At 32.9% G+C, this 24,180-nt stretch overlaps 1 protein-coding gene across 1 annotated transcript; it reads left to right on the top strand.

Annotated features, from left to right (window-relative positions):
* Positions 1 to 4,678: 4,678 nt before the first annotated feature.
* Positions 4,679 to 10,164, top strand: LOC139499873 (globin-like). Its single transcript, XM_071288449.1, has 4 exons — positions 4,679 to 4,701; positions 5,616 to 5,779; positions 7,186 to 7,411; positions 9,520 to 10,164. The coding sequence occupies exons 2-4, from the start codon at positions 5,631 to 5,633 to the stop codon at positions 9,655 to 9,657; spliced, it is 513 nt and encodes a 170-aa protein (XP_071144550.1). The 5' UTR covers positions 4,679 to 4,701; positions 5,616 to 5,630; the 3' UTR covers positions 9,658 to 10,164.
* Positions 10,165 to 24,180: the final 14,016 nt, after the last annotated feature.

The following is a 24,180-nucleotide window of genomic DNA, read 5'->3' as shown; positions in this document are numbered from 1 at the left end:
AATAAAGGGGGGTTCCAACCCCCGGAACCCCCCCCCCCTGATCCGCCACTGCAGATTAAACAAAGATTATTGTCACTAGTTTATACTGTAAGGCCAACACTAACGTATGGCATGTACTAAAACTAAAGCCTATATCTTCAAAATGACTTGAAATATATTGTAACTCTGTGTTTTGTTGCTAACTAAAATGCTCTTCTTTTCTTTACTGCATTTGAATGAAATTTTATGCAGTAGTATAAAGAATTGGGTCATTGTCAGACTACAGATATACCGCACTTAAAAAGACCATTTAAGGAGGTAGACCTAGGTTAAGGGAGATAACTCTTTAAATCAGTCAAGCGTTTGTAAAAGTCAAGTTCACCAATATATTTTAAGCATTTACCTGAAACAGATTGAAAATAATCTATGTAACCTAGAAGCTTAGAATATGTTTTTGAAAATGGTTGAAACAAACGTACTGATGATTTTAAGAGTTATTTCCCTTAACCTAGGTCTACCTCCTTAAAGTATATTTTCTGAATCTTTGTTGTGTCTTTTAATACAAAAGTTGCAAACACCTCCGTGAAGAGAATAATTATAATTGATTAGCCTTTTATGCAAACTGCAACTAAAAACTTTGTTTTGTTTCGAGACCTTATCATTATTTTTCTTGAATCTATGGAAATAATTAATGAATGTGCAATCATAACCTTTTTTGTCTGAAATTTCAGTCTTATTGTAGTTTTTCTGTCTTATGAATTTCTTCAATTTTTCTACCGAATTTCCTCTGTAACCCAATGTCTTGATGTGGGTATATATATAAATATATATACTCTCCCAGATTTTACCAAATATTTCCAATGGTGCTTTTTAGCCTGTGTTCAGTATACTAAATGTTTATTACGTGGCCACAATTTAACAGGTTAAAGTTTAATGTACGTCCAATTTCTCACCATCAATTTTATTACAATTATGAAGTAATGTGTGCCCCTAAACATTAGGGTTGACATTTATCGACAATATTTGGGACACTTAAATATCTACATCGTAGTAAACCCCAGAGTAGATCGGGTTACTTTAAATTTACATAGGATATACACTTTATTTTCATATAAGTGGTTGACTTCGTATATTATTGTAAAATTTGGGAATAAGTGTTTTATTATAGTTTTTGTTACGACATATTCTTACCATATTTCAGGTAAGAAGTGTTAGTTTATTTACATATTTGTATATGCATGTACATTTGTAGGTAATTAAAGTAGATGATTTCCTTGTTTGTGGGTTTCAGTTGAGAATTATTATAAATTAAAGAGTATTTTTAACGTATGTTAAAATAACACTGTAATTTTCAACACCATAAGTACGGAATAATGCACCATAAAAACAATGTTTTGTAATCATTAAAATTATATCTATTTTTTTTCTCACGAAAATCTACTACAGAAAAACAAGGCTTGTTCTAAATTTTGTCTAAAATATGTCAAATCTAAATTTTTTAAATTTCCAAAAGTTATAAAAAAAAACCCAGTTTACACCAACATGACGAAATGCATTGTTACTTCTTTGGAATGATTGTCGAGAAACCAAACGGTCGACTGGATTATAAAATTACGGTAACCAGGATATCTCTCATCTGGAAGCATATCTAATGCTAAGGAGGGTGTAAGTTTGTCTGTGTTGGATGTATAAAGACGCAAACATATCTGGTCATGGGCAGTGCAAAAACCCTCATGAATGTCTCGTTCAAGGAGAGTGCCACGCTCTCTAGATCTGCACATTAAAGAACCCAGTGGCGGATCCAGAACTTTTCCTAAAAAAGGGGGGGGCGCTGACTGACCTAAGGGGGGGCTCACTCCAGTCATGCTTCAATGATTCCCTATATAATCAACCAAATTTTTCCCACGAAAGGGGGCCCCGGGCCCCCCAGGGCCCCCTGGATCCGCCTATGGAACTGTTACAACCATCAATTTGGAGAGCTTAAGGTGGCATGTTGCAGACAAATCTGCCCTAATCCAAGATGTATTTATCTCATATTCAGTAGCATTCCGCATCATTACTGGTCAACCCATTTTGTACAGCTTATTTACTTTGTTAGATATATTGTTATTTTGTTCCTGAATATGTCTAAACTGTGCAATGAAATATTAGCAAGCATCAAACAATGGCAGTCAAACATTAATTTTTCTAACAATTACACCATGATTGCTCTTTCTTTTGAATGTTGATATCTAAAAAAAGACTTACTTTTACATGATTAAGACTTACTTTTACATGATTAAGACTTACTTTTACATGATAAAGACTTACTTTTACACTTACTTTTACCTGATTACTTTTACATGATTAAGACTTACTTTTACATGATTAAGACTTACTTTTAAATAATTAAGACTTACTTTTACATGATTAAGACTTACTTTTACATGATTTATTTATAAATTGCATGGCATTGCCTTTTTATTTTTATGAAAAAGGTTTAACTCTAAAATTTGGTGTTATCGCACATCATGTGTTTCCAAATACATGTAACTTTTTTTTTTAAAAGAGGAAAGCAAAATAAAACCGATGCGACATGTCAACAAACGCACGCGTTTTCCCGAGGTCACGAGAAACATATTGCCCTTTTGTTTCAAAGGATGATCTATCTTTTTTTATTGAACCTGCGCAATGAAGATATCGCGTACATCACAGAAACAACAAAGATTTTGTAGATCAGAAGAAAGTTTTTGTTTAATCTCTCAGAGATTTATATTAAGTCAGTTTTCTTGTTGACGTACGATCATATCTGGTTTAAACCACTTCAAGATTGTATTGTAAAGCTAGTAGAATGACGAGTACTGTGTGTAATTTTATAGCCTTTAAATCAGAATTTCTTCTTGTTTGAGTGACAATTTTTAAACGTTGGACTGAAAAAGAAGCAGGTTTTTAAATTTATTTATTGGGGGTTGAGAGACACTAACGTAATGGCATGGTTGCTTTTCCCTGAGTCAACGAGTGCATTAAGATTTTTGTACTAGAAGTGTAAATGACTATTATTCACTAAAGAAAGTTTAGACTACCTACATAGTGGGATAATACAATGGTACAGTTTATTTCCAGTATAACAATTTTAACATACAAGTGACCCATTATGGTTTTCTTTTTATAAACTGCTACTTGGATGGAGAGTTGTCTCATAGGTACTCATACCACATTTTCCTACATCTAAGTATATTACAAATGTTATATACATTTCAAAGACTCAAAACAAAATTGATCAGAATGATGAAACTACAGAGGCGGATTGGGGTGGAAGCCAGGCACCCCCCTTTTTTAAGGGTAAAAATTGGTTGATTATTTAGGAAATCACTGACGCATGACTGGAGCGGGACCCCTCGCAGGTAGTCAGTTGGTCCCTCCTTATGAAAAATTCTAGATCCGCTACTGCTATTTCCTTCGAAGTTGCGGCAGTTATATTATATATATGCATGTTCATTTCATCACAATGTAAATATATTCGTTGGCCGAAGTAGTCCCTCTATAGCAAACATTTGCCTGTCAACACCGAGGTTGTTGTAAGTTTGAACCCCTATCGGTTAGGGATACGTTCAACTCCGATAATATTTTACTAAAATCAGTGGCGGATCCAGAAATTTTCATAAGTGGGGGCCCACTAATTGACCTAAGAGGGGGCCCGCTCCAGTCACGCTTCAGTGATTCCCTATATAAGCAACCAAATTTTTTCCCAAAAAGGGGGGGGCCCGGACCCCCTGGGCCCCCCTCCTAAATCCGCCTCTGAAAATTGCCAGATTTCGTGTCAAGGTTCGGCGACTTTCTCTATATATCTATACCGGCTGTATGAATAAATTTAACAATGAGCTCCATATAATATGATACCAAATACACAACTCTTAATTTGACTTTTTACTATCCAAACCCTTCCTATCCCAACTATAGAAATATTGGGACTGCACTAAATTCACCATGTCCGTCCGTCCGTTTTTTTATTTGTTCTACTGAACAAAATAATTAACTTTACATTTTTGTCGACAACTTGACAGTTGTGAGATACAAAGTGACACCGATTTTTTAATGTGTCGGGCGTCAACTTTCTGTTCACTGATACCTTAAAATAGGAGTGAGGTATACTTAACCGATCGACGGTTGCACTCTTGTTGGAATTAGAAGAGTAAAAAGAAAACTAATTTATAACTAGGAAGCACAAGATATGGAGAATGAAAATGTGTAGAGTTGGTGGAATTTCAAGACACACACAGAAAACTTATTCATAACGAGAAACAACAAGATATGAGAAAAACGAGCTGGTTTTGAATAAATGGTGTCCATATCGGTTTAAAATGTCTATTAAGACGGACTGTATATTTTAAAACTGTAAACATACTTGTCAATGGCTGATAAAGGATCTCATGAACGTCAAGGCATGATTAATATGAATGGGGAGGATAATCTTTCACAACAATACGGGTTTAGATATTTGTTACAAAGGTGTGAACTGTAATTATACCCTTTCATTTTAAATCTTGATAAATGATATCAAAGTCATTGCTTAGCATATATATGTCTCTATTTCGTCTTCGAAATATTTGAAGTCGTTAAATTTCTTTGACTTATTTTACCTGGACCAAAGTATTGTGAATTTTTGCAATTTTAACATTTATAAGTAAAGAATGTGTAGTATATCGTTTCGTTCTATTTAGGGATAAGCCGCTAAAACACCAGGTAGAGAAGCCTTTTTATAACCTGTCAAAATAAAATTATTTAAATGTATTATTACGAATTTAATTCATTATGTCAATTTTTAATTTATTATGTCAATTTTTATTTGTAATTTCAATTTTTGTTTCGTAATTACATATTCAAATTCCGCTTTTGATAAACCTATTGCGATTTTAACAGCGATATCAAATGTTAATATCATCAGAGGAATTGATTAGACACTTGAATTTCAATGCTATCAATCTTGCGCCAATTTTATAAATTTTATAAGTGGAGATTGAATAAGAATGAGTGGATAAAGCTCTATGATATCAATTTTATCTTATGAGACATGAAATGACCATTTTAAACGTAGTTTTTCTCCACGTAATTTTTTTTAAAGCTTGTAATTCTATTTGATAAATTATTATCTCATGGCGATAACTTTTGCATATCGATATGAAAAAATTTCCTAAAGGTAAGAAGTTTGAGACATAAAGCAGAACATTAGGACAAGGTTCAAAAAGTTTAATTTTCATCTCTAACAGCAGACTACCGTCCTCTGAATATCAAAAATTTAAATTACAGTATACAAATCTCTGTGAAATTTTGACTTCCGATTTTATCACCCCGAAATTGTTACCCCGATTTAGTTTTTTGTCCATAGATTTATGAGTTTTGAACATCGGTATACTACTGTTGCCTTTATTTTTCTGTGATATATCGATTCTGCGGCGATTTAAAAAAAGACAGGTCTGAAAGTACGACATATCACTTCCTGCACGATTCCTATAGGAATTTGGAATAGTTGATTTGTCCAATCGTTTCGGTCACGTTGTATTGGGTTGAATTTGGATCCCGGGATGGTGCTGTTTTCACTTCTATGGGGTTTGTGATAAGATTGATTAGTGCCTAACAAAATACTTATTCTATTTCAGAAACAAAAAGCAATCATGACTGAAAATGGTACACATAATGGGGTTTCAAATGGGACAACTAGTGAACCTTCTGCATTATCTGAACACGAACTGGAAGCTATTAACGACACTTGGACTTTGATTTGGAATGACAAGAAGACAAATGGAATAGAACTTTTCATCAAGTAAGAAAGTGGTTTTTTTTAATGAATTACAGTGAAACCTGACTAAACCGAATCCTGTATAAACCGAAAACCTGTCTATACCAAACAGGTTCGTGAAAACCGTCATATCAAATAATGTGCGTTGTGAACTTGATAAAACCGAACTTCGGCCAAAACAGAATAAAATCTTAAATCCCAAAGAGGTTCGGTGTAAACAGGTTTCACTGTATGATTCTTGGCACAAATTTCGTTTGATCAAATGGAATTAGCAAATTTACGAAGATCCAAAGTGTCCCTAACATTCGATTTAACGATGGTCCTGGGTTAACGTCCATGAAACAACAACCTATTGTAAAACAAATACAAGATGCATATAGAGGACAATGTTCAGTTTTTAACGATAGGAAGGTGTTTATTCAATATCTCAACATCGTCTCTGAATCATACATGTAAAGGAACTTTATATTCTAGAAAAGATACCAAAGGGATATTAGATCTCATAAGTCGAATACAAACTCAGTACACAATGGAAAAAACGACCAAAGAAAAAAAAAACCAACAACGGACAAAACACAACATAGATAACTAAAGAATAAAACAAACCAAATACCCAAACAAAAAACTGGGGTTGATCTCATGTCCTTCGGAAGAAAAACATGAAAATAAAAACTGAAAGCCTGAGATTGAGGAATCATCTATATATACTGTATCCGCAAAAAAACTTTATGTAACAATATAGGGTTACAAACATAAATAACTTATTATGACTTGACTTTGTCATAACTTTCGTAAATTGAGATGTTAATTTCGTTTATCAAGAATAATAATAAGCCAAGCTTTGATATTATAAGCTAATTGGAAGGATCGAAAAAAGATTATCAACGTGATTCCAGAACAGAGCAGTGTGCAAGTATACTAATGTATAAAGTGACATTATGCTGCCGGATTTTGATTTTTTAACAAACTTCGTTTAATGTGTCGGCATTTGGCTAGTAACTTAATATTCTTCGTATTTTCTGACATTATCTTTATTTCAATTCATCAAACTAATCAAAAAAAGAAAAGACAAACAGACAAATAATAGTACACAATACACAACATAGAAAACAAAAGACTAAGCAACACGAACCCAACCAAAAAACTAGGGTTGATCTCATGTGCTCCGGAAGGGTAAGCAGTTCTGCTACACATGTGGCACCCGTCGTATTGCTCATATAATAACAAATCCGGTAAATAGCCGGTACATAGTCTAATTCGGTAGGTCACTTTCGAGAAAAGGGAACGGCATTGTAGTTACGTCATTACATGTAGCAACATATCCGATATCATCGGTGAAACGGATATTCCATAACGGTCAACCAACTCATAAATGATCCATAAGACAACATTGTAAACAAGGATTTACCAATCAATTATTATTATTCTAGATTATTTACACATTTTCCGGAATCACAGAACTTCTTCAAAGACTTCAAAGGATTACCTATTGAGGAAGTGAGAGAACATAAAAAATTACGTGCGCACGCATTATCAGTTATGTATGCCTTGAAATCATTCATCGACAATCTAGATGATGAAGAAACATTAGATGCTTTAGTCAGGAAAAATGCACAAAATCATGCAGAAAGAGGCGTAGGCGAGAGAGAAGTTAAGGTAAGATTTAAGGATTTATCCGGGGTCTAAAAATAAAATCTCGTTTGCTTTTTATAAAACAAGGGAAAACAACTCAAGAAGTAATATGAAGCATGCGCTGTTTCAAATTTTGATCTTGGTCATAAATCACATGTTCATTATTCGTTAAGGTAGACTCTTAGAAAAAATAAAAAAAAAAACACGTGATAAATTTCATGCGTCCGATGCGCTAGAGCATTATGATTTTTTTTCAAAAATGCCGTTTCTCGTATAACTTTCACTACTCTATATGAAGGGTATTGTATGCAGATTAAAATTAGGTTCTCGATGACAGACTTTGAATAGTTAACATTAGCGGCGATTACGAGTTTGATGTATGAGATGGATAAAACTGTCATGAGAGAAGATCTATTAAAAGCATTAATTATATTTAATCGGTTTTTATTCACGTGTCGTGGTCCGTCAAAATAACCTTTAAAACGCAAAAAACAAATGACCGGACTTAACTCCATGTCGATGACATCAAAATGAACATCTAATACAAGAAATAAATCTGCATAATTATATTTGATTAAAATTCACATCAAAGGAAAGGATTTCATGCTTACTAAGAAAAAATTAAAATAGCAGATTGTAATTAATAAATTGTAAGAAATGTTAAACATACTGATGATAACGAACAAAGATAAAATGACTAACACTGAAAGTTATAAAACAATGAGGCCCCTCATGGGGGGGTCCTAGTAATCACATAATCACCATTTTTTTGCCAATATAATCACATAATCATTAAATATTTGCTTATCTTTAGTAATCAAATAATCATAAACTAAAAATACAGTCCTAGGTAACCAAATAATCATGAAATATTTGGCTTAAGGTGGTACCTAACACTACAGGGAGATAACTCTGTAAAATCAGCAGAACGTTTTAATGACGTTGTGTTGTTAAGGGAATATCAAGCTTCTCAATGATCAAAATAAGTTTTTATCAAACTGCTATATAACCAGTGTAATTTTTCTGATTAAACGGTTGGTTCAAAGTTTTTGAAATTTTTATATTTTTGTCAAAGGGTCAAACTAAATACTTTGTCAAAATTTAAAGAAAATTAAACGAGCCAAATTAATTTTAGTTCAGGTGTTAGGTACCACCTTAATAATCAAATAATCATTAAAAAAACGGCCAAGTATCACATGAGGGCCCTCAACAATGAGCGAATAGAAACCACTTCAACGGTGAAGATGGACATACAACTAATTACCATAAGCGAGATGATAGTCTACTGGACTGTACGAGGAGTTGTCAGTTAGAAATCGTTATGAGGTTACATAGCTACATTTTTTTTTGAAGAATTACAAAAAAACATTAAGAAACACGGAATGGTTAGTAGAATCGAACTAACCAACCTTTAACGGGAGACAACGTAAAACTGAAAAAAATGAAGTTACTAACACCTTTCTTGTTTTCCATCCTTATCTTCCAAATCCAAAGAAATGCAAGATTTAAAAGAGAAAAAAATGTGATCATAAAAAGTCATAATTATATTTGCGAGTAAAGAAGAAGGATGGGAAGCGACTATAAGTAAGCAATTAATCAACAGAGAAAACATCCATACAGGGAAACACACGACAGAAAAAGTACAATAGTTGCCTGTCTTGTCGACAATTAAACTTGAAATCAACAAAAAGATTCATGTGATCCTTCTAGAGTATTTTGTAGATAATGTGATACACTTAGAAAGAATCCAAAAACACAAACTTCTTCCATGTAACGCCTGGATAGGACAATTCTTGAAAATAACCAAACCTTAAAAATTCGTTTCGGTCCTGCGTTCGCTATACCCACTTATAGTCATGTGACTTTTAGTGACCTATGATCTATGACGTCATTTATTATGACCTCCGGGATCAACTCTTTACTCCAGACGTCAAACTGAATCTTCCTGAGCACCGGCAGTTAGGAATTTTACTTAAGATAACGAGGAATGCATTAGCTACGCAACCACGTCCGGGATTAAGAGGTCAATTCGAAAACTCGTAATTGACGAATACCACACTCCCTGAATAACAATAAATGGATTCGTCCATTGTGCATAAACAGTCAATTTATATTCATTATTTATATTTCAGATGTTGCTTCCAGCATTTCTGGAACTATTGAATGAACAATTACAAGAAAAAACGACTGATTTACATAAATCTGCTTGGACAAAATTATTTGGTGTTATTGCATTAGTTGCTCGAGAAGAACAAAACCATTTAAAGTAATGACACACCAACATGACCAATGAATTGTTCGTTTTTGGAAACCCGAACAAGGAAGAAAATTAATCGAAGCAACTAGTCACGTGATACATTTAAAAGATCAGCGTATAACCTTTAAACTTGATCTTTTTAAAAATCCAGTTTGTAGTTAAAGGGGACAAAATATTGTGTTCGTTCAAAATGTCTGGAAGAGCCACAAACATTGACTTAATGAGAATTCTCTCCATTCTTTTGCATGTTTTTAAACATGTTTGATGGAAGCACCGGGTTAGGGAAACTATTCTGTTGGTGCTATATTGTGACGTTACCTTGGTCATCATAATACTCTTATTGTTATTAGTGGAGGGAAATTTCTTCTTCAGACTACAAAACATCGGTTGCTTTTTAGACATAAATTCAGAACGTCAAATACAGACTTACCAACAAATATGAGACCAAGAAATTACAACATCTTGTCCTCCGTTTAAATTGTCATTATCTAATATAAGGTGAACAAATAGTCTTCACAACTCTCATCAGTTAGACAAATAACACCACCGCATAGTTAGGTGCATACATTATTTTCAAAGTAGATATTCCAGAACATAGTTACCTCAGGTCAAAGATTGATATTACATTAATGAGTTGAGTGAATTACGATTGATGCGTCTATAAACGCTAAACACAACTGAAAAACAACGACTGAATTATTCATAATTCATGATTATTCACTTAACGCATGCCCAGCTCTGCTTATGAGATGGTAACTTACAAGACACTTATTACTGACTGTCATGTATGTTACCTTTTTCAATTAACATCGGTGACGCTAGATACCAAACGTTTGGGAATCGAATACATGATGTTTTTTTAGTCAAAGCCACACATACTGAAAATAGTTGATGGTTAAGTATAATTGAGTTAAAACCTTAATATAATACTACTCAACTGACAACTTGCATCCTACATAAATAATCTATATTATAAGTTTACAGTTAAAAGAATTCGACTTGTAAAGACGATTCGAAACGGAAGTCCTATATCAAATGGCAAAATCAAAAACCCAAGCACATCAAACGAATGGAAAATAATAGCATATTCATGACTAGGTAAAGACAAACACCAATTCCGAATCGCAGAAGTAAGTGATAGTGATAGTCACGGTCTTAGCCATATCGATTCAATTGTAGAAAAAATAGTAATGTATGATACTTAATTGAGCCTTTGAAGACGTGTCACGGTACTTGTCTATCCCAAATTCATGTATTTGGTTTTGATGTTATATTTGTTATTCTCGTGGGATTTTGTCTGTTGCTTGGTCCGTTTCTGTGTGTGTTACATTGTAGTGTTGTGTCGTTGTTCTCCTCTTATATTTAATGCGTTTCCCTCAGTTTTAGTTTGTTACCCCGATTTTGTTTTTTGTCCATGGATTTATGAGTTTGAACATCGGTATACTACTGTTGCCTTTATTTATGGCATATTTTAGCGTGTTCTATGGTAAGCCGTTTTATCATTTATTCGAATTTCAAGATATCTTCTATAAGATATCTTATATAGTATATAAGATATCTCCTTTAATATATAAGATATTTTATATAATTTCATTTTTATAAGATATCTCATATATTATATAAGATATCTTCAATGTTATATGAGATATCTTTAATGTCATTTAAGATATCTTTAATGTTATATAAGATATCTCAAAAAGTTTATATGATATCTTACATACTTTATAAGATATCTTATAAACAATTTTAATATAAGATATCTTCTATAATTTATAAGATATCTTTTCCGAATGGATATGTAGCAATAGTTTAATTTATGAATTATTTGTGTAAAATAAATATGCATCAATTACTTGCTATTTAGAAGACCTAGCTAAATATAATAAGTAAATTTCCGGCTCAGAGATCATATCCGTTCTGTTCAAAACCATGTAACACTACACTCAATATTAAGTATAGTATTGCGGAGTATGCAAGGAACGGATGTGAACTATGCGCCCGAGATTGGATAGTTGTTAGACATATACTTTTATGTTAATATTTGTTATATAAATTATTTACCTATATATATATACTTGTATTGACAATATTATTAAATAAATATGCCATTAAAGTATGAAATATTGAAATATTATAGTAAAATGTCTAAATATACATGTATGTTTGTATAACTCTGACCGAGTTTTTCAACTGCCCCTGTTAATTTTACGTAAACATATATATACACATTGTACGCTGCACTGGAGTTTTTTCTCTATAAGCTCGTCAGTTTGAAGGGGCTATATGCATATGCAACTCATAGTAAAGAGTTGAGTTTACATGTCAACCCCATAGTTATTTACAATTTCTACCATATTCTTTGACAAACAAAAGTAAGTTAAACCGTTAACCTAACGCATAAAATTAAGTTTGTAGTTGTCGTGTAAGACGCCCTGGCAATGCTTAGTATTATTTCTAGATGTTTAATCCTCTTTAAAATGTCGTCGTTATCAGAGAAATTGACAATTTTAGGTATTCATTTAAAATGAATAGCACTAAGACAATCCAAAGTCTATAGGATTTACCAAAAGCAGCAAATACAATCCAAATTCTATAGGATTCACCAAAGCAGCGAAGACAATCCAAATTCTAAGAAAGGTACCAAGTTCATTAAACACAACATAGAAAACTAAAAATGAGCAATGAGAACCGCCACCAAAGACGGGGCGTGATCTAAGGTGCTCCGCTTTTGTTTTTAAGGTTTTTCAAAGCTTTTCAAAACTCAGCAGTTCTAAATTAAGGCAACAGCAGTTCTAAATTAAGGCAACAGCAGTTCTAAATTAAGGCAACAGCAGTTCTAAATTAAGGCAACAGTAGTTAATTTATATTCAAATCTCATGAATGAGTTGGAAAAACAAAAACAAATGTCACAATAGAAAAGGGAGGGAATTGCTTGATCTTCAAAAAGAGTGAGATCTATTCCCTGACAGCATAATAATGTAGTAACAAATTTTCTTGAAATGATGTACTGTTTTTTGGATTCGAGCGTCACTGATGAGTCTTTTGTAGACAAAACGCGCGTCTGGCGTATAAACTAAATTTAATCTTGGTATCTATGATGAGTTTATTTACAACCAGTGGGTCGATGCAACTGCTGGAGGAGATTTATTTCCCCGAGGGTATCACAAGCCCAGTAGTCAGCACTTTTTGTGCTGACATGAATTGTCATTGATATTGTTATATTTATGAATTTACTGTTTACAAATTTTTGAATTTTTTGAAATACTAAGGCTTTTCTACCTCAGGCATAGATGACCTTAGCTGTATTTGGCAAAACTTTTAGGAATTTGTGTTCTCAATGCTCGTCAACTTCGTACTTTATTTGGCCTTTTTAACTTTTTTGGATTCGAGCGTCACTGATGAGTCTTTTGTAGACGAAACGCGCGTCTGGCGTATATACTAAATTTAGTCCTGTTATCTATGATGAGTTTATTTACAAGTTATCAGATGAATAGAATATTGGTACATAAAAACCTTGCAATGAAAGAATGAAACCAATTCTAAACTAAATTGTAATAATTCACTTTTCGTTTTGTTTAATTTGCCACTCAAAATTAGTGTCACTCAAATTAACGCTAATTTATTTGCTGCATACATTATCTACAACGTTAGCATATCAGAACCAAATTACCTTAATTTAAACTTTATAAAAGAGGGGCGAAAGATACCAGAGGGACATTCAAACTCATAGATCGAAAATAATATGGCTAAAAAAGAAAAAACCCAGATAAATAATAGTCCACACGACACAACATAGAAAACTAAAGACTAAGCAACACGAAACTCACCAAAAAATGGGGGTGATAAGACTGATATTGATATTAAAAGATGAGTTAATTACAATAAATGCTGAACACAAATGAAAACCGATCATTGGATTATATTTTAGCTCTACTTCTTAATTATACGCTACATGCACATTCAGATATTTCCTTAGAAGAATGAATGTATATTTACAATCTATAGGTATCATTCCAATTTAAGTGTATATCTGAAAAACGCTCATCAGGTTCGCTGGTAGCTTTCATTTTTGGAAGTCAGATATATATATATATATATAATTAGTTGTCAAGGGTACCATGCTTATTTTTGATACGTCAGACGCGCGTTTCGTCTCCATAACGCCCATCAGTGACGTCCATGAAAGCGTCACATATTGGCGTACAGACCTGCGTGCACCAGACGTATAGAGAAAATTGACAAGGTCGGAACACGTTAGTTGCACGCCACAGGAACGCTAAGCAATCGTTAAACGCGCGTTGCACAAGTTAAAAGTACGTCGAAATGCAAAGGTATACGCTTGGTGAACGCTATAACGCCAGGAAATTTTTATGCTGCTTTAAAATTTTCACCCAGCTCAAGCGTTTGTCTAGCGAATATCTGTACGCTACACGCACATAATACATACGCTACAAGCGCGTTGAAAACGCTACAGATAAGTCTAAAACACGTTTAGGGCACGTTTCATACGCTTCATCAACGTTCGTCTTTAACTCAAACGTATGCGGGTGTGTTTGTAACAAACACCTCATAATAAAATGTCCCAGTCACGGCGAAAGCACGGATTATCGTTCCAGATACGTCCGGGACGCGTCTCAAATACGTTCAAGAGACTTTTTTTCCTTCGTAGCGTGCATTCCTTCTACGTTAGACAAACGCCAGGCATACGACAACATACATTACTTAAACGCCCGATAAGCGCTTAGGTACGCTTCTCGTACGCCAGATACACATTTAAAGCTCGTTGTGTACATGATACAGATATGTAGCAGGTTGAATTCATCACAAATTACTAGCGTGTTGGCAGCGTACATGATTTTTACCATGCCCAGCGTTCGTCGGAGCTATACGCTGATTTGTGACGCCTGTATCAGATCAAAATAGTTAGAAAGCCAAACAAGTATAAAGCATTGAGGACCCAAAATTCAAAAATGGTGTGTCAAATACGACTAAAGGTAATCTATGTCTGGGATAAAACATTTTGTGTACATCACAGCTGATTAAGGCTTACTCTATCTGATGCACATAATAGATTAAGTTTATAAATTAAAAAAAATAATAGTTAAGGTCTATCATTTAAACCATGACAGTTCTGAAGCACTGGCTACTTAGCAATTAGTAGAGAGAACATCGCACGGAAGTCTATTAACATCAATATCCACTCAACAATTCTTAATAAAGGCAACAGTAGAATACTGCCGTTCAATAGTTAAAATTAATCGATTAAACGAAAACAAATCCGGGTTATAAAATTAAAACCGGGGGATACACATCAATTATAAGAGGAAGACAACGGAACACCAGAAACTCTAAACTGCAGTAGAAACAAACACCAATATATAAATATATAAACGAACCGTTTAATTGTTGATAACAACAGCCATATTCTTGACATGGTATAGGACGCTTTGAACAAAATTGGTGGGTTGAACCTGATGTGATAGCTAGCCAAACATCCCGCTTATATTGCATGTTAAAAATACCACTAAAATGACAACACAAAGTGATAGGAATACATCACAAACAAATGCATGAGTACTCAGCTCAGAGAGATGCATGAATAAATTATACAGAAGAACATTACAACATGTAAACATATACTAATTTCAGTGCATACCTGGGATTCTTCTAGAATAAAACAAAATGTGTGAAAGTTAGAATGGGGTTTTCAGATAGAGATGTTACCCTAGCTTTATTCATATATTAGGAAATTACAAAATAAATATAACCTATTACTGTCTGTCTGTTTGTGTATGAAAACTTTGTTGATTACCCTTTTTTCATTATACATGTTCATTTAAAATAAAAACAAAGCGACAATATTGAACATGTGATAAAGGTAAACATGTTATTCAAATATAAATATTTCTTGTTCACTTATTCTGATGTGTATGCATGCATACTATGACTGACCGATATTTCGCTCTACTCTAACATAAACATATTTATACCGTGGCTGTTGTGTATGGCTACAAGTAACAGTTGAAAGCTTTGGCCAATATCTTTATCACTTTCTAAAATCACTACTTTATTCTTTTTTTTTAAGTTTGAAATGCTTTTACAAATTTTCTTTTTGTTTTACCCAAAATATCATGTGTGCTTATATGGTTTAGAGGCTGGGACATGAGTAGGACATAATTATGAATATTACATTAAATTAAAGTTAACAATACTGTCTTATCATAGATAACCAAGAGTTATGTGTTTATCTTAAACTATAGTAAGGAAGACAAACGAAAATGATAATGATTACGAAATTATACCGAACCCTTCCGGAGCCCCTGGATCATCCCCAGTTTTGATGGGATTCCTGTTGCTTAGTCTTAAGTTTTGTATTTTGTGTCCTGTAAACTATTATTTGGCTGTTTGTCTTTACCCTTTTTTAGTCATGGCGTTGTCAGTTTATTTTCGATCTATGAGTTTGGCTGTCCCTCTGCTAATTTTCGGTCCTCTTTTAAGGTATATATTATGAACAGCGGTATACTACTGTTTCCTTTATTCAGGTATTCAAACTGAAGTTAAATTGGTTGTGAATGTTTTGAACGTTATGTTCAAATATTAATTTTTTTAAATTATATTTAGCGATATCTAAATAAACTCATCATAGATACCAGGACTAAAATTTTATACTTACGCCTGACGCGCGTTTCGTCTAAAAAAGACTCAATCAGGACGCTCGAATCAAAAAAAATGTTTAAAAGCGATGTTCAAATCTCATAAATCGAGAAAGAAGATCGAATCAATGTCACATACAAAGTATGAAAAATCTCATAAATCGAGAAAGAAGATCGAATCAATGTCACATACAAAGTATGAAAAATCTCATAAATCGAGAAAGAAGATCGAATCAATGTCACATACAAAGTATGAAAAATCTCATAAATCGAGAAAGAAGATCGAATCAATGTCAGCTACAAAGTATGAAAAATCTCATAAATCGAGAAAGAAGATCGAATCAATGTCACATATAAAGTATGAAAAATCTCATAAATCGAGAAAGAAGATCGAATCAATGTCACATACAAAGTATGAAAAATCTCATAAATCGAGAAAGAAGATCGAATCAATGTCACATACAAAGTATGAAAAATCTCATAAATCGAGAAAGAAGATCGAATCAATGTCACATACAAAGTATGAAAAATCTCATAAATCGAGAAAGAAGATCGAATCAATGTCACATACAAAGTATGAAAAATCTCATAAATCGAGAAAGAAGATCGAATCAATGTCACATACAAAGTATGAAAAATCTCATAAATCGAGAAAGAAGATCGAATCAATGTCACATACAAAGTATGAAAAATCTCATAAATCGAGAAAGAAGATCGAATCAATGTCACATACAAAGTATGAAAAATCTCATAAATCGAGAAAGAAGATCGAATCAATGTCACATATCGTTCGCGACCGAGAGTTAAAATCATTCCTCAGTAAAGGACCTAAATATCGTCCCCCGTCAACTATTAACTGGAATGAGTGTCGTAATATCATCAACGACTCACTCCGCGCCTACTGTTTGAAATGGGTAAAACGGGAAAAAGCTGACAAAAAATCTTTGGACTCTTTTTTTAATTCAGTAATGAAGATAGTTGATATTCGAATACAACATTTTAAAGAACATTTTACCCTCAACAAAAACTATAAAAACCCTATTTCGCGTATCAAAAATAAACTAACAGAACTAGCCAAGGAATTTGTTTTTGTCCCGGCTGATAAAGCTGCTAATAATATCATTATTGTTTGACGTAAATTTTATATAGAGGTTCTGCAAAAGGAAATCACGAATTCACCAACATTCCAACTGACTTCATTTTCAGAAAACGACATCTGTAACAAACATAAACTTTTAGCTACTTCTTTACAAGCAGAACCAAACACAATGAAAGTCCCAACTATGTACTGGCTTCCGAAGCTGCACAAAAAACCTTACAAATATAGATTTATTTCATCTTCCAGCCATTGTTCAACTACTAAATTGTCTGTTTTACTTACTAGTACACTTGGTACAATTAAAAACCTGATAATAAATTGTTCAAATAAGGCCTTTGAAAATAGTGGAATCAATTACTTTTGGAGTGTCAAAAACTCGTTGGAAGTACTTGATAAATTGCATGCATATATTGGTGATTTTGAATCTGTTCAAAGTTTTGATTTTTCTACCCTATATACCACTTTGCCTCATATTCTTATTAAGAAAAAATTCACATCCCTAATTAACTGGGCATTTAAAAAGTCGGAATGCGAGTACATATGTTCAAACTCTTTTAGATCATTTTTTAGTAGCAATAAACAAAAGAACTATGTCAATTGGACATGCTTTGATACTATTTATGCACTTGAATTTTTACTTGATAACATTTTTGTTCGTTTTGGAGATTCCGTATATCGTCAAGTTATTGGAATTCCAATGGGGACTAACTGTGCACCACTTATTGCGGACCTGTTTTTGTATTGTTATGAGTTACAATTTATGACTAAAATTAGCAAAGACCCATCAAAACAACATTTGATACAAAAATTTAACAATACCTTTAGATATTTGGATGATATATTGGCTCTAAATAATGACGACTTCAGTATGTATACTAAAGAAATTTATCCTGTAGAACTTACTTTAAATAAAGCTAATGATAACAATGACCACTGCCCTTTCCTCGATCTTGATATCTATATCATAAACGGGAAGCTTAATACAAAAATTTATGATAAAAGAGATGATTTTTCATTTCCTATTGTTAATTATCCATTTTTAGATGGTGACGTTCCCTTGTCACCATCTTATGGTGTTTATATATCTCAACTTGTACGATTCGCTCGTGTATGTAACAATGTATTAGATTTTAGCGAGAGAAATTTATGTATTACTGAAAAATTATTACACCAGGGTTTTCGATATCACAAACTGGTCAAAACATTTACTAAATTTTATCACCGGTATAAGGAAATAATTCGTAAATATAACTCAACATGCAGACATCTTATACGTTCAGGTATTTCACATCCAAAATTTTATGGAAATATTCTTTATAAAGCACAAAAATGTCAGTATTCTCCTCAGAAACTAACAAAACCTTTAAATAGACTTATTAAAAGGGGATATAGTTACGATACTGTTGTCAGGTCATTAAAGATTGCATATTTTGGCTTTAACATTGATTCACTGATAGGGTCTTTGCATCGGAACTAAACACATTTATTTCTTAAAAAAAACAGTTGTTGGCATGACACGGGTTATGTTCTTCTCATATATTTTATGATAGTATGATACTAAACCCCTAACGGGAGGGATTGTACCTGATATTCATATGATGAAGACATAATCTTTCAATCAGTTTAATTGAGGTCTGGAGCTGGCATGTCAGTTAACTGCTAGTAGTCTGTTGTTATTTATGTATTATTGTCATTTTATTTATTTTCTTTTGTTACATCTTTTGACATCAGACTCGGACTTCTCTTGAACTGAATTTTAATGTGCGTATTGTTATTCTTTTACTTTTCTACATTGGCTAGAGGTATAGGGGGAGGGTTGAGATCTCATAAACATGTTTAACCCCGCCGCAATTTTGCGCCTGTCCCAAGTCAGGAGCCTCTGGCCTTTGTTAGTCTTGTATGATTTTAAATTTTAGTTTCTTGTGTATAATTCGGAGTTTAGTATGACGTCCATTATCACTGTACTATTATGCATATTTTAGGGGCCAGCTGAAGGACACCTACGGGTGCGGGAATTCTCGCTACATTGAAGACCCATTGGTTGCCTTCGGCTGTTGTTTGCTCTATGGTCGGGTGGTTGTCGCTTTGACATATTCACCATTTCCTTTCTCAATTTTATAAAGTATGAAAAATCTCATAAATCGAGAAAGAAGATCGAATCAATGTCACATACAAAGTATGAAAAATCTCATAAATCGAGAAAGAAGATCGAATCAATGTCACATATAAAGTATGAAAAATCTCATAAATCGAGAAAGAAGATCGAATCAATGTCACATACAAAGTATGAAAAATCTCATAAATCGAGAAAGAAGATCGAAACAATGTCACATACAAAGTATGAAAAATCTCATAAATCGAGAAAGAAGATCGAATCAATGTCACATACAAAGTATGAAAAATCTCATAAATCGAGATAGAAGATCCAATCAATGTCACATACAAAGTACGAAAAATCTCATAAATCGAGATAGAAGATCGAATCAATGTCACATACAAAGTATGAAAAATCTCATAAATCGAGAAAGAAGATCGAATCAATGTCACATACAAAGTATGAAAAATCTCATAAATCGAGAAAGAAGATCGAATCCATGTCACATACAAAGTATGAAAAATCTCATAAATCGAGAAAGAAGATCGAATCCATGTCACATACAAAGTATGAAAAATCTCATAAATCGAGAAAGAAGATCGAATCAATGTCACATACAAAGTATGAAAAATCTCATAAATCGAGAAAGAAGATCGAATCAATGTCACATACAAAGTATGAAAAATCTCATAAATCGAGAAAGAAGATCGAATCAATGTCACATACAAAGTATGAAAAATCTCATAAATCGAGAAAGAAGATCGAATAAATGTCACATACAAAGTATGAAAAATCTCATAAATCGAGAAAGAAGATCGAATCAATGTCACATACAAAGTATGAAAAATCTCATGCACTTCAACGGGTGCAAAACCAAACCTTTTGGTTATTAATTTTTCGAAAAAGATTATCGTACTCAGACACAGAAATAACCAATCAAATTTTATGGATCACAATTTTATACTCCAATATCTGAGTCAAGTTTTCTTTATGAGCGCTCAGGTTCGTTGACAGCGTAAGCGTCTGATGGTGAATAATTAAAACCTTTATTAAATTCTTCAAAAAATTCATTAAATGTTAGATATTAATCAGTCATGGAAAAACATACTTATTTTGTTTGTATTTACTTAAATATCACAATATGAAAATTGCTGATATTAAAATATTTGAAAAGTTATGCCATGACCCACATTTGAAAGCTTACATGCATCTTACAATTATACTGAAAAGACTGATCAACTGAAATTTTAACTTCACTTCACAAGATCCCATTTATAAATTCCGTATGTTTATTACCTAAAATTGAAATCTTCACATTTGAAAGTAATTACAGTTGCCAAAAAAAAAACTAGTTCATTTTATAAATTAGTCACTTTTATCTCAAATAAAGATATCTATAACAAATAAACTACAAATGGAATCAACTAAAGGCACCAATGATAAACCAAGAGAACTATGGGCCTGATACAAAACTTTTGAATAATCTAATTTTCTTTTTTTTATAAATTTTCTGTTTACAAAACTTTGAATTTTTCGAATAACTAAGGATTTTCTTATTCCAGGCATAGATTACCTTAGCAGTTTTTGGAATTTTGGATCCTCAATGCTCTTCAACTTTGTACTTGTTTGGCTTGATAAATATTTTGATATGAGCGTCACTGATGAGTCTTATGTAGACGAAATGCGCGTCTGGCGTACTAAATTATAATCCTGGTACCTTTGATAACTATTTCTTAAAATATAAATAAAGAAAAGTAATATTTTGCTTTTGTTACATTTATATGTTTTGGAGCTTCAAATTACGTCCATTTTTCGCTGACCGAGCATACATTGTTATTTAGGGGCTAGCCAAAGCATGCCTTCGGGCACGTGATTTTATCGCTGTGTTGAATACCATTGGTGGCCTTTGTCTGTTTTCTGATCTTTGTTGGGGTTGTTGTCTCATTGATACACTCCCAATTTCTATTCTCAATTTAAGTTTATATCTCGTAAGACGATGCTGAAACGAACAGACATGAATATTGTAAAAGGGAGGTGGAAAGTATCAAAGGGATTCTCAAACTCATGAATCGAAGACAAACTAACAACTAGAAATACCAAAAAAATGACAAAAGAGCAATCAACATTGCAAGCTAAATACTGAGGTAAAAGAACTCCACCAAAAAAAATTGGATAATCACAAGTGCCCCGGAAGGGTAAGCGGATTTAATGTGAAAATATGGACAAAAGGAATCTCTGAGATGAATGAATAACATATGTTGTTTTTTGTGAAATTCTTTAGAATAATTCAAAGTTATAGACTTGATTAAATATGTTTAACTTGTTTATTTAAAAAGGAAATTCTCAGTTCAAATTGCCAAATACATCCTATTACTGTCTATGGGTTCAGCATGTGCAATAGGTATACATATATCAAAATATATTGTTCAGCTATGGCAATCGAAACAACAAACAAAAATCTGATGTACACGATAGCAAACTCATTTGTTTAAATGGCGTTCGGAACACACATATCCTATAAAATCGGACGTATACTAAAAGCCGGTAATAGGATGTAACAAATTAATATAGTGATCATGATCTATTACACATATGGACGAATATACGTAAATAATTATTTTAATTCATTAACACTTTCAATGTAAAAAAAAAATCTTTAAAAAGTCATATATACATCTTAAAATTGGGGTTTTTTTTATAGAGAAAGGAAAATAATTTCATATGTTGTATATGATAATAAACTCATCTTAGATACCAGGATTTAAATATTTGTGCCATATACGGATCTCGTCTTTAAAAGACTCATCAGTGATGCTCGGTTAAAAAAAAAGTTAAAAAGGCCAAACAAAGTACGAAGTTGATGTTGAGTACCAAAAATCCCTTAAAGTTTTGTCAAAAAAAGCTCAGGTAATATATATTCCTGTGGTAGAAAAACCTTAGTATTTCAAAATTTAACAGGCGATTCATAATAATGACCATTTCAATGATAGTTCATGTCAATACAGAAGTGCTGACTACCGGACAGTGATACCCTCTTGGAATAAACACACCAACAGCAGTGACATCGACCCAGTGATTGTAAAAAAATCCCTCATCATAGATACTAAGATTGAAATTTTGTATTTGCGCTAGACGGGCATTTCGTCTATAAAAATAACTCACCAGTGACGCTCGAATAAAAAAAGTCAAAAAGGCCAAATAAAGAACGAAGTTGGAGAGCATTGAGGACCAGAGGTTCCTAAAAGGTTTGCCAATGTACAGCTAAGGTAAACTATTCATGAGGTAGAAAAGCCTTATAGGGACTACTGTCAGCGATACTTTATTTCTTTTAACTAACATGCAAAATGCTTTCGAATTAAAATGCATATCTCTCTCCCGAAATTTTTGGACAGTTTTTATGTAGGAAGTTAGATTATATATATTTCCAATGCATGCAAATCTATCGTTCGACAAGTGAAAATTACGCTTAATAAATTGGTTGCCTGTGAATCCAATTTCTGGCTTTACCTTCATTAGGAACGTTCATAACTTCAAAGTCAATTTTGTAAAAGCCAAAGATGTATAAATACTAAAAAACATGTAAAACTATATCATCAAAATGGCATTAAAGAATAACAAAATAAATGTATTGGCATCTTGTTTGCATTAGGGAATTATTGTTTGAATGATTTATCAATGTATCAACATAGGAGTTATTTGCAAAAGCTTCTTACTCTTCATGTCAGTAAGAAGCACTTCTTAGTGAGATGATGATATTTGTCTGAAACTACCAGTCCACAAGAAGCGGTAGCGAAAAAAGAAAAATAACAAAAATACTGAACTCCGCGGAATATTTAAACGGAAACTCCTTAATCAAATGCCATAAACGAAAGCTCAAAGTTATCAAACGAATGAATAACAACTGTCATATTCCTGACTTGGTACTTTCTATGTAGAAAATGGTGTATTAAACCTGGTTAAATAACTAGCTTTACCTCTCACTTGTTTGACAATCACATCAAATTCCATAATATTAAACAAAACACACAGACATAATAGGTGAAAATGTCAAAAATAGGGGTGCAGCAGTCAACATTGTGTTATAATCATAATCACTATAAAAACAAACAAATATGTAACAAAGAATCACAAAAAGGCATATAGAGAAAGCACATTAGCAAAAATGAAAGACAAGAATACAAAAGCACAATAAAATAATGACGGGATGTATAAATACATCAATGCACATTGTGCAAGAATAATGAAAAATAAACTCTTTGTAAAACTGTTGCGTCCGATTGATTGATTGTTGGTGTTAAAACGTCAATTTTAAAGCGCCATTTTTCGTGCCGGCCATTTTTTTTTTGGTGGAAAAAAGCAGGAGTACCCGGAGAAAGCCATCGGTCTTCGATAGGAAAATTGACAATCCTAGTCATTTAAGATAAGAGTCGAGTGCACCTGCACGGACGGGGTACGAACTCACGACCTAAGTATTGACTGGATATTGATGACAGTAGTAGAACTATTTAGTACTTAGACAACTTGGCTACCGAGGCCCTTGTTTTACGTCCGAATGAGTTTTTATAGTGCTCTTCATAACATAATAAATTTTGAAACGCATGCTACATGTAAAACCGAATTGAATATATATATATATATATAGTGGATTACCGGTTAAAACAGATTTTTTAACAGTTTATACGAATGATT

Source organism: Mytilus edulis, chromosome 13, assembly GCF_963676685.1.
Source record: "Mytilus edulis chromosome 13, xbMytEdul2.2, whole genome shotgun sequence".
In the NCBI taxonomy this organism is placed as follows: Eukaryota; Metazoa; Mollusca; class Bivalvia; order Mytilida; family Mytilidae; genus Mytilus; species Mytilus edulis.
Note: the sequence above shows the minus strand (reverse complement) of the source record. Positions and strands in the feature narration are given on the sequence as shown.